Genomic DNA, 13,047 nt, shown 5'->3' with positions numbered 1-13,047 from the left:
AAAATCATACCAAGTCTATTTTAATAAAATATTCTAAAAATGTTATCAAAACCAAAAAAATGTATATTCGTTATTTCCTAGGTTTATAAATATTCTATTATTATATTGTATTATCTAACCATTGATAAAAAAGATCCCAAACTTCATAAAATTGTTTATCTTCTTGTTCTCTAATTTCAAATGTCAATCTACTCATTTCAGCACATTCCAGTATTTTCTTAATAATTTCTTCCTCTACTGGTATTTTCTCACTCTTCCAATTTTTAGCAAATACAATCCTAGCCGCTGTTAATACATTTACAATCAAATATTTTAAGTTTTTATTATATGTATCAGGTAGGATTCCCAATAAAAAAATATCTGGTTTCAAATCTATATGTTTCTTTGTCATTTTTTCCAACCATATGCGAATTCTAGTCCAGTATTTCCTGGCCTCCTCACAAGTCCGCCACATATGGTAATATGAGCCAGGAATCTGATGACATTTCCAGCATTTTTCAGATTTGTTCTTGAACATTCTTGCAATTCTTGTCGGGGGAAAGTGCCACCTATAAAACATCTTATACAAATTTTCTTTATATGCTGTTGACATTGTCATTTTGTAATTTTGAGACCACAATTTTTGCCATTTCTCTAAATCAATCCCATATCCAAAATTCTTCCCCAAGCAATCATAGTTTCTTTAACTTGTTCTTCCTCTAATTTAATTTCCAACAAATAATTATATAATTTTTGATCACTTTTTCATCAGTACCTGTCAAAATCCTATCTAAATCAGTCAATTTATCATAAAATCCTTCCATTTTAGAATCTTTAAGATACCTTGAATGTATTTGCGCATATGAAAACCAATTCATCTTTATACCTTGTTCTTCTAAATTTTGCATCGTTTTAAGTTCACCCTTTTCATCTAGTAATTCCCCATATCTAACTGTTTGTTCCTTCTTATAGGTTATAGGATAAGAAAAAGCTTCAATAGTTGATAACCAAACTGGGATTTTCAAATAACATTGTTTCTTAATTTTCTCCCAATTCAACCATAACGATTCCCGTATATAATGCCTTCTAAAGTAACCCTGTGATTTAGTTCCCTTATACCATAGAAAAGCATGCCAACCCAATAATAAATCATGTCCTTCTAATGCCAACAATCTAGTCTTTCTTAACGTTATCCATTCTTTAGCCCACATTAAGTTTGCAGCTTGATAATACAACTCCCAGTTAGGAAGGTCAAATCCTCCTCTAATTCTAGCATCCTGTAAGAGTTTTAATTTTATTCTCGCTTTCTTACCTTGCCATATATACTTCAACACAATTTTATTTAATTCTTCAAAGTAATCCTTACCTAACCTAATTGGTATTGTTTGGAACAAATATAAAATTCTGGGTAAAATATTCATCTTAATTGTTGAAATTCTACCTATCAATGACAATTGTAGGTTTTCCCATTTTTTCAGATCAGATGCTATCTGCTGTTTAAGTTTAATATACCGTATTTATCGGCGTATAACACGCACAGGCGTATAACACGCATCTTCATTCTGCCTGCCTGCCTGCCTGCCTGCCTGCCTTAGTTTCTGGTTGTTTGGGAGCAGCTTCGGCTGAGAATAATAACTATTCGCCTCTTTTACTCAGCCGAAGCTGTTCCGATTCAACCATTAACGAAGGCAGGCAGGCAGGCAGAACGGAGCACTGCGGGCGGGCGGACGGGTGGGGTGGGGAGAAACGGGCGCTCAGGGAAGCTGTGGCGACAGGAAAAGCCCCCCCGCTTCTTTGAAGCAGTTTCTTCCTGTGCTGGTGGAGGAGCGAGAGAGCGACTGAGAGAGCTGACCCAAAGAGAAGGACAGGCTTCGGTTGCTTCCTCCCTCCCCTTCTTTCATTTGTGTCCTTGATCCCCGATCCCAGCAGCATTCACCGAAGGCTTCTAACATTATATATCGGCGTATAACACGCATACATCATTTGCCCCTATTTTCAGGGGGGAAAAGTGCGTGTTATACGCCGATAAATACGGTAGTTATTCTCTTTCAGTGTAGTACATCTTGACGTCAAATATATCCCCAAATATTTAACTTTGTTCATAACTTGAATTTTCAATAGGTCTGCCAGCACTTCTCTTTGTCTTAATAACATGTTCTTTGTCAGAATCTTTGTTTTGTCTTTATTTATTTTCAAACCAGCCATCTCACCATACATCTCTATCTTTTCCAATAGTTTTAAAGCTGTCTCTAGAGGATCTTCCAAAATAAAGACCAAGTCATCTGCAAAGGCTTGCAATTTAAATTCCTCCTTTTTAACTTTCATTCCTTTTATGTTTGTATCCTCTCTAATATTTCTATTTAACACTTCCAAGGTCAATACAAATAACAATCTACATAGACTTCTGTAAAGCCTTTGATTCAGTGGTACACGACAAACTACTCCTAAAAATAAAATCCTATGGTATCTCTGGACAACTGAATAACTGGATAGAAGCATTCCTGTCAAACAGACAACAAATGGTCAAAATCGGGAGCGTCCTATCAAATCCAGTACCTGTCAATAGTGGTGTTCCCCAAGGCAGTGTTCTAGGACCAACTCTCTTCATACTCTACATAAACGACCTCTGTGATCATATTAAGAGCAATTGCGTTCTCTTCGCTGATGATGTAAAGCTGTTCAATACCACAGACAATACTGCTACCCTACAAAAAGATCTTGACTATGTATCCGAATGGTCAAACAAATGGCAACTTCAAATCTCAACAAATAAATGCTCTGTCTTACATATTGGCAAAAAAAATCAGAAAATAAAATACAAGCTGAATAGTCAAGATCTTGTTGATGACCCAAGCTCTGTAAAGGACCTTGGAATACTCACCTCTAATGATCTAAGTGCTAGAGCACACTGCAACTACATAGCCAAAAAGGCATTAAGAGTTGTTAACCTAATCCTACGTAGCTTTTTCTCTGGTAATATCACACTACTAACCAGAGCATACAAAACATTTGCTAGACCAATACTCGAATACAGTTCATCAGTCTGGAACCCACACTACGTATCTGATATTAGCACAATTGAGAAAGTCCAGAAATATTTCACAAGAAGAGTTCTCCACTCCTCTACTCGCTGTAGAATACCTTATGCCACCAGACTTGAAATTCTAGAACTAGAAAACCTTGAATTACGCCGTCTTCAGTCTGACTTAAGCATGGTATACAAAATCATACATTGCAATGTCCTACCTGTCAATGAATACTTCAGCTTCAACCATAACAACACAAGAGCACACAATAGATACAAACTCAAAGTAAACCGCACCAAACTTGATTGCAGGAAATACGACTTCAGCAATAGAGTGGTCAATGTCTGGAATACTTCACCCCAGGGGTCCCCAACCGCCGGTCCGCGGACCGGTACCGGGCCGCGGAACAAGCCTTACCGGTCCGCTGGTTGCTGGGCGCCGCCATCTTTTTGGTAAAAAAGCAATTTTTCGTCAAAAAGATGGCGGCGCCAAGCGCGGTGAGCTTTTCCGGGTAGAAAGCCAGTTCTACCCGAAAAAGCTCACCGAAGCGCAGCGCCGCCATTTTTTGATGAAAAATCGCTTCCGTGATGTCACCGGAAGTGATTTTCGTAAAAATGGCGGCGCCCAGCTGACGCGGAACCGGGCGCGGCGCCCAGCTGACGCCAGAACCGGGCATGGCGCCCAGCTGACGCCGGAACCGGGCGCGGCGTCGAAAAGGTTGGGGATCCCTGCTCTACCCGACTCTGTAGTTTCTTCCCAAACCCCAAAAACTTTAACCTTAGACTGTCTACTATTGACCTCACCCCTTTCCTAAGAGGTCTGTAGGGGCGTGCATAAAGCGCACCAACGTGCCTACCGTCCCTGTCCTATTGTTTCTCTTATTCTTTTATTTTTCTTATATGTAACCATTTCATGTATTCACAACTATGTATACATTTATACTTATTATCTTGTAAACAATTGGCAAATCAAATAAATAAATAAATAAATAAATAAATAAATAAATAAATAAATAAACAAAGGAGATAATGGGCATCCTTGTCTTGTACCTTTTTTAATATTAATAGAGTCTGTAAATTCTCCATCTATCATTACTTTTGCCGTTTGCTTATAATATATGGCTTCTATTGCTTGGATAAATTTTCTAGCAAAGCCCATCTGTTCCAATAACATTATCAAATGCCTTTTGGGCATCTAAGAATATCAAAGCCATTTGTTTTTCAGGGTGTGCCTCATAATATTCCAATGTGTCCAGGATTACCCTCATATTGTCTTTAATTTGTCTCTTTGGTAAAATTCCATTCTGATCAGGGTGAATAAAGTTGTTTAAGTATTTTTTAAGCCTCTCTGCCAAGATTGAAGCAAAGATTTTATAGTCTGCATTCAATAAGGAAATAGGTCTATAGTTCTTAATTTGTAATGGGTCAACCCCTTCTTTTGGGATAAGTGTAATATAAGCTTCTGACCATGTTTTAGGTATTTTCTTATTTATCATAACTTCATTCATGACTTCTAACAGTGAAGTGCTCAACGATTCTTGTAATGTTTTATAAAATTCTGCCGGGAGACCATCTGGTCCTGGTGCTTTTCCATTGTTCTGTCTGTTGAGTGCTTCGGTTAATTCCATCATTGTTATAGCACTTTCTAACATTTTCCCAGTTTCATCAGGTATCTTAGGTAGGTTAGCATTTTGTAAATACTGTTTAATTTTTTCCTCATCAAGATCCTCCTGTTTATATAATTGTCCATAGAAGTCTCGAATGATTGCCTTTTTCTCTTTATTACCATAACAAATTTGACCTTGATCATCTATTAACTGTAATATTTTCCTTGATTCTTTCTCTTTTCTCAATTTATATGCTAACCATCTATCTGGCCTATTTGCATCTTCAAAATAGTTCTGTTTAGCACTTCTAATTTTTTGTGCCAGTTCTTCTTTCTCTACCTGACCCATTTTATGTTTAAATATGTCCATTTTAAGTTTAATATCTTTTTTCTGTGGTGTTTTCTGTAATTCTTTTTCCAGTTTTTTATGGTCATCTTCTAGAGCTTTAATCATTTGCCTCTTCCTAATGTTCTTTTTCTTTGTATAGTCTATTATTAATCCTCTTGCATATGCCTTCATTGTATCCCAAACATTCTGTATTGAAGTATCTTCTTTTTGTTTTCATTAAAGAAGAAGGCCAATTCTTTTTCCATCCATTGTGTAAAGTTTTTTTCCTTTAAAATAGTATTATTTAATGTCCATCTAGATCTTCTTTTTTGTCCTTTCCATTTAATTGTCATTGGATTGTGGTCTGCCCATGTACTTGTTTCAATATTTATTTCTTGAATATTAGATAATAATTCTGTTGATGTCCAAATCATATCTATTCTGGACCATGATAAATGTCTATTGGAATAAAAAGTATATTGCTGAATTTTAGCATTTCTTTCTCTCCATATATCTTTTAAATTTAATTCATCTGTCATTTTAAAAAAGGATTTAGGGAGAGTCTTCCTATTTTGTCGTGTTGCTTTTGCTGTATAGTCCAGTTTATTGTCTACAATTCCATTGAAATCTCCCATCATAAGTATATTAGCATAGTCCAGTTCAATTATTTTCATGTGTAATTTTTTATAGAATTCTTCTTGCTTATCATTCGGGGCATAAATTGCAACCAAGAGTGTTTTTGTATTATTATCCACTATTTCAACCATTAATACTCTTCCATCTTCATCAGTATAAATCAGTTTTGCTGGAATGGTTTCTTTAATGTACAAAACCACTCCTCTTTTCTTACAGTTTGAGTCAGAGAAGTAAATATTTTCCCTAATTTTAATCGTGCCAGTAATTGTTCGTGTTGTTTTTTAATGTGTACTTCTTGTAGGCAAATTATATCAAATTTTAGCTTCTCTAATTTGTGAAAAGTTTTTCTTCTTTTGGTAGCTGAATTCAGTCCATTTATATTCATAGAAATCAGTTTTTTCCCCTCCATGGTTATGCTTTATATTTAGGTCTAACAGCTCTCGTGGATCTTACTTCACGTTGTTCTTTGGTCTCCACTTGTCCACCTATTGCGCCTTCTTCTTTTCCCATTCCCATTTGGTCCTCTTCAAATTCAGTTAAAATGTTCTCTTTTCTATCTCCATTTCTCTTCTTTCAAAAATTCCTTGTAGAATATTTCTGCTTTCTCAATTGAATCAATTCTGTGTCTCTGTTCTTGCCATGTAAACATTAATCCTTCTGGAATCAGCCATCTATAGTTCACCTCTTTTTTCAAAAGCATTTTGGTCAAAAATCGATATTCTCTTCTAATCTCTCTCACTTTTCTAGGTACTTGTTTTAAGACCACAATCTCTTTGTCTTTGTATTTCAACACCTTCTCTCTTGCCACTTGTAATATTTGGGTTTTAATAGTTTTTTGGTGAATCTGACATGAATCTCTCTTGGTAATTGGTTCCTCATCGCATATCTTGTGAAGACTCGATATATCTCATCTACTCCATCCATCATCTTTTCCTCTGTTATTTCCAAGGCTCCAGCCAAGATTTCAATCATTACTGCAGCCAAATTTTGTCCTTTTTCTTCCTCAATGTTTTGGAATCTAAGATAAAATTCTGACCTGTCCATCTCCCACTTCAACATCCCACTTTTTTCTTGTTCAACCGTTGTTAATCTGCTATCAATATTTCCAATTGTGTCATCTCTTTGCTTATCTTTCTCTTCTATTTTTTGGATTCTCTCATCATGTTTCATCATCATTTGTTGAACATTTTCAAATTTTTCATCAATCTTCCCAATTCTTTGGTCAATACTCTCCATTCTTTGTTCAATACTCATTTTAAGTTCTTTTATTCCTTGCATAACCATCGTTAAGTCCACTTGTGCTTTATCTTGCTTCGCCATTATTGAAAGTCGTCCTCCAGATGATGGGGAGACAGGAGCAGAAGTTGAAATGCCCGAAGGTAAAATTTTCTTACTCATTCCATAGCTCAGAGTCTTCCGGCTCTTTTAATCCAATTAATAAGGTAACCAATTGTAATCCAATTAGGAAAAAGGAAAACACCAAAAAAAAAACCAGTAAAAAGCCCAAAATTAAAAAAGAGAAATTCTTCAGGTTCTTCAAGACCTTAATCCAATTGTGAAATACTCAATTATAATTCAAAAGTAAAAATTAAAAATAAAGAGAAAAAAAGACAAAATAAAGCCCAACAATATTAAAAAATAATAAGCAAAGAAAAAGGGAAAAAAAGGAGTTCTTCAGGTTTTTCCCACCTTAATCCAATTGAAAGACCTCAAAAAATGAAAAATAGCCATAAAAATAAGTCAAAAGTAGAGATAAAGAGGCAAATATCCCAATGAAAAAAATAAAAACGAAAAACAAATATTCTGAGGCTTTCTCTTTAAAAAAAATAAAAATGAGGTAAAATAAAAAATAAGTATACCAATATTACAAAATACTGTGGGGTTGGAGGGGAGGGATAAAACAGTTAATTAAAAAAAAAATCACACACTGCCTTTTATTTATCCAAGGCTCTTATTTGGCTTCTTCACAAGTTTCAAAGCCAAGCTTCAAATATTCAATTGATAAAGTCCCAAAGAGCACCTGTATAAACATCCTCCAGTGCTCTTCCCTCTATCTTATCGCTTCCAGTGGCCTTGAGAAGAATTTTTTTCCCCCAGCTCTCAACTTCAAATAAAATATTTTCAAGCCTCTAGTTGGCAGTGTTGCAAAATTTCTTAAAACCACTCCCCCTTCTTTCCCCCTAAAAAAAGCCTAAAAAGAAAGAAAAAGTATATATATATATATATATATATATATATATATATATATATATATATATATATATATATATATATATATATATATATATATATATATATATATATATATGTATATTTTTAAAAAGATACTAAAGGGGGCCTCTATTTTATAAAATATAAACAATCAAAAAGGAAAAAAGAGAGCAAGTAAATATAAAAGAAAAAACCAGTCTGATTAACTAGATCGCAATAGAAGTTCAATGAAGAGAGAGAAAAAAGTAAAAATAAAAAGCCAAGCCTCACTTTGACATTCTTAAAGAAAAAATCGCCGCTAAGTCAAATTTTGTCAAGAATTTTACAGATTTCTTCTCACTTTAGGGTGTCCTTAAGTCCCAAGTAAAAAAAAAGATCCTCACCAGCCGATACACTTCTCTTTCTGTCTCGTCCTTCCGGAGCTGTCCCAACTTCAGCAGCTTAATGGCTGCCTCTCCGCCAATGGTAAAAGGGCTTCTTCTGGATCAACCAGGGACTTGCGATGTCCCTGGGATCTACAGAACACGCCCCTTACTGTCACCGTCTCTACGGGACGGTTTAGGTCCGTTGGGACCGACCAGGGGCGAAGATATCAGCTGCGATCTGGAGCCCTGAGATTGCAGCTGTATCACAGCGACGAAGCTCCGCCTTCTCCTCATCTCACCATATTTTTTATAGGAGAGACACATGACATGAAGTGCTAGTACCACTTTGTACTGCATTACTAAGACCATAATTGAATACTGTTCCCAGTTTTGGACACCTTGATAAAAAAAATATTGATCTAGAAAGACAGAAGAGCAGAGGTGGTATTCAGCAGGTTCTGACCAGTTCTGGAGAACTGGTAGTGGAAATTTTGAGTAGTTCAGAGAACAGGCAAATACCACTTCTGACTGGCCCTGCCCCCATCTATTCTCTGCCTTCTGAGTCCTAGCTGATCACTGGGTCTTCTTTTGTTGCCCTGCACAGGAGAACAGAACTGGAAAGCAGGTTAGTGGGGTGGGGATGGAATGGAGATTTTGCAGTATCCTTCCCCTGCCACACCCACCAAGCTACACCCACAGAACTAACTGGTAGTAATTTTTTTTGAATCCCACCATTGGTGCAGAGAAATACAAAAAAGATCTTTCAAGGCCTGGAGGCTAAAGCATACGATGAATGGTTGTGGGAACCTAAGACTACATTGGCTCTTTGGCAACAGCAGCACACTGCTGGCTCAGACATAAATAAATGTCCGCTAGGACATCTAGAGCCCTCCACAGTTACTGCCATTGAGCCAAGTACCATTTATTCTATAAAGCATTGATTACTTTTAATCTAGCCTAGTGGCCAGCTAACCATTTTTCCTTTCTATGCCAAAAGTAATAATAGAATAACAATAATGATTGAATTTTCGCATCAAAATTAATTCCTTGATTGTGATTATCAGCCCTTTTGGAATATATGAAAAAACAGGAACAGATGTTTTAGTCTGAAAAGTAAAATTGCATAGAAGTTTAATAATTGAAAATTCAGATGGGACATTAAAATATAGCCCTTGTATCAAATTGTTGCTATTTGAATATCTCTCTTGTGAACATTTTTTAAATTTATTTTGTAATTGGTAGATTTCTTCATTTGCTTCTGATGAGGTTCAGGGATTCCAAAATGCAGAACAGGTTTTGAAGGATAACAGCAACTCCGCACAAAAGCAGCAATATCATCCCCCACCACCACCTCCTTCGCCATTATCTCCTGCACATTTGGGAATGGAAAAAGCCCATCCTCTTCCAAGAATGACAGACAGCCCAGGGAATTCAAGGCAGGCCTTAATGGAAGCAATCCGCTCAGGAGCTGGGAAAGCACATTTGAGAAAGGTAAAAAAAAAAAAGTATTTGTAGGAAGGCTATTGATCTGAGAGGAGAAAGAGTAGGGTAAAAGCATATTACAATTCTTAAACACTGCAAAATGATGTTTAGATGAGTAGTAGCTGTAACCTGAATTATTGTGGTAAGATTTTTTTCATACATCTTTGTAACTGATTGTGTAAAAAGCCTTTCAGGAACACAAAAAGTACAGTTATATTAGGCTTTCATATTCTCATACCAGTTGAAGCAGCTCTTACAAAGTAGTTGCCGTAGTTAACTTTTTATGACCGGAAGGTGAGTGTAAGCTGGATGTTAGGGCAGTTCAGTTACTATCTCTTTTAGTGAAAAGACTGATGATGGAATCATATCCTCTTCATGAACGGAACGTATCAAGCATCATCTGGCTTGCAATAATTCCAACAGAAATGTTACTTCCTTCTGCACAGAATAGTTTGACACAAAAGATGTAGCATTTGAACATATTATTTGTGTGAAATCACTTGGACAGATTTATTTTCAGGTGTTAACAGTTGTGTGAGCATAACTTACATACAATGGCATATATGAGATTTGAGAAATGAATCTCTCAATCTTTTATAAGTTTGGAAAATTTCTGCTCAAGACCTAGAAAGCTCAAATTTGAAACATGCTACTAAGGAGACTAAAGTACTGGGATTGTTGGATCAGTAGGTCTCAACTTAGACTCATACATAGCACATACAGGAAAATATTTAAAGGCATCAATAATAATGCCTATAATAATATTATCAAGATCAATAGAAACAATTTGGTATCTCTATCAATGAATTTCCTAGTATATTGGAAGTATGCCTTAAGTACATCAACACAGATATGCTGTTATGTGTGTTTTCACCAATAATAGATTTTTTTTTTCATCTCAGACTGCAAGCCAATAAATATGGCATTCTAATCTGCTTGGAGAATAACTCATAAAATCATTAAAAAACACACATTTTAGGCCATTTTGTAAGGAAATACAGCATAAAGCTATTACATCTAAAAAACAAAATAGTGATATGTAAATGATAGCATTAAAGTCAGTGAAATAAGAAAACAATTTCCGAAAATAGGGTGCTGTCCAAATCAATAATCTTTTATATATTTTGTCTCAGTATTTATATCAAATATGATGCACGAAAATTTACTTAAAATGTAAGAAAGAAGAAAGAAATATTACAGCAAAGGAAAGCTTTTCTTTCTGCTCCATTTAATCTTCTTCACTGTTGAAAGAAGCCTTTGAACATCTTGTCCATAGATGGCAGAAAAGTATCTTGGAGGCAGAACGTTTTTCCTTGGCATTAAGTTGGAGAAGAAGATCCCAGACTTCTACTTGTTGCTCCAGAAAAATGCAACCAGTTAGAAGAAACAATTAAAATTTAATTTCATATGTAGAAATATTAGAAAGCTTTTCTAAATATATATGTATATTCAAAAGGAATCTAGCAAAAAAATATAAAAGAGTCTCATTTTAAGAGTTTGAAAATATAACAAGCTATTAATACATGCTTATTTTATTTCAGGTGCCTCTGTGTGAAAATTAGATGCACCTGTCCTACAACTCTGAAGCACTGTGATAGATTAAAATGGTCATCCCTAATAGAAAAAATGCAAGTCTCTTCCCAATTTGTTTAAAAGTGACATTAAATATCTATGATTCTGTTTATGTGCCAAGGGTCTAGGAACAACCTATTTTCAGAGTTATATCAAGCCAAAATAGCAAGTTACCAAATTAATGAACCTGGAATGAATAGTCACTGAGAACACTTTTTAGTTCTTTAAGACTATTTAAATATATTTATGGATCTGAAGCACATCACTCTTCTGTTCATTAAGTGATTTAAACCATCTAGCTGTTACAAACCATTTATTTATTTTTTCCTCTTTTTAAATATAAAAATACCTAGGAATACAAGTATTCCAGGTGATTTTTTTGTAGCTCCAAGATCAAAGCCAAATTTTACATATCCTCTTTTGTTTGTTTTGTTTTTTTGTTTTTTGTGTATGTGTGTTTTTTTTTAATCATTGGGTTTAAAATGGATATCTTAATCTTGGTTGTGACTTAAGTTACCTATTTCATCTCTAAAAAAATTTCTGAAACCTATCCCTAAAACAAGTTCGGGTTCATTTATTTTGGAATGAGACTTTCAATATACTACACAAAACTGATGCAGCCCATGAGTCAACTGTTTACACAATTCTGCAATAGATGTTTTAAAATAAACTAAAAGTGATTATGGTAGAAAATAAATAGTTTAGAATGCCATGTGCTGTAATTGCCACTTATTAGTTAATTAAGTTGCAATGTTTGAGCTATCCAACTTATTACTATCAAAATGGACAATCTATTTGATAGGCTACCTTAGAGACATGAAATAGTAATATCTACAAATTTGCTAAACTGGGACGAAAAATAATGCTGGCCTGTATGTTAAACTGTTGTTAGTGGCTCTGCCCAATAGTTTCTGCAAGCATGTCCATTGTATTTAACGAGAATATGGCAGTGCCCTTTCACAATTCCCAACAATATGACTCGCAAAATAGGAACATGTCGGTGAGTAATGCTCCAACTAAGAAATCTAATCTGTTGCTTCTTAGGTGGTTTATGGTTCAAAATAGTTCTAACTAGGTTCATTTAGATATAGTTCATCTAGGACTATACCAATCCCTTAACACGTTTCAGTGATATGAAGAAAACCTGTAGAACATGTATAATTTGGAGAAATCTGCCATTAAAAAAATTAACATAAGTATAATTTTGTTTTACATGTTATTGAAGATAACTTGAACTATATTCAATGTATTATGTTTAATAATTATGATGTTAAATAATTATGATGTTAAATAATTATGATAAATAATTATGATGACAGTGCATATGGCAGGCACTGGATTTTTAATGTATATTACTGCTAGATTACATAATCTTGCTCTTTTTTAGAAGTGCTACTACTCATCTACAGTGACTACATGTAATATACTGTAAAATATTAATTTAATTTAGTGCCACAGATGAAACAATCACAAGACATGTGATGTTGGCTTCAATTTTGAATTTGGATTTTCATTTGATTTATAGGAGTATGTACTATGTTTATGTTTTTCAAAAAAATAAATAAATTGCCAATCCTAATATATGAATATTTTGTCTTCATGTTTTATTGATAAATCATGTTTGGTCTTGACCTTTCATGCCTGATGGCAGTTTTGATTAACAAAATATGAGAAGCTATAAGTGTTTTTCACTAAATAAGAACAACCATGCTATATTCCTCTTCATAACTGGCATTTCACTTAAACCAGTTAATTTCAATATTACGTGCAATATTACTGCATCAGAAACCTGGGCTTACATGACACGAGTACATATAGAACTATAATTATTTTAAACATAAAA

At 34.7% G+C, this 13,047-nt stretch overlaps 1 protein-coding gene across 3 annotated transcripts in view; it reads left to right on the top strand.

Moving 5' to 3' along the window:
- Positions 1-12,787, top strand: part of COBL (cordon-bleu WH2 repeat protein) — a 129,260-nt gene extending 116,473 nt beyond the window's left edge. The window contains exons 15-16 of one of the 3 annotated variants that reach the window (XM_087946459.1): positions 9,393-9,641; positions 11,174-12,787. In XM_087946459.1, the coding sequence (XP_087802585.1) occupies positions 9,393-9,641; positions 11,174-11,194 (270 nt within the window). In that variant the 3' untranslated portion in view covers positions 11,195-12,787. The remainder of the gene's footprint in view (positions 1-9,392; positions 9,642-11,173) is intronic. The other 2 variants (XM_087946462.1, XM_087946461.1) reach the window with 2 other exon arrangements.
- The last annotated feature ends 260 nt before the right edge of the window (positions 12,788-13,047 follow it).

Source organism: Notechis scutatus, chromosome Z (genome assembly GCF_049901735.1).
Source record: "Notechis scutatus isolate UNSWTSFEM ecotype Mainland chromosome Z, rNotScu1.2, whole genome shotgun sequence".
NCBI lineage: Eukaryota > Metazoa > Chordata > Lepidosauria > Squamata > Elapidae > Notechis > Notechis scutatus.
Note: the sequence above shows the minus strand (reverse complement) of the source record. Positions and strands in the feature narration are given on the sequence as shown.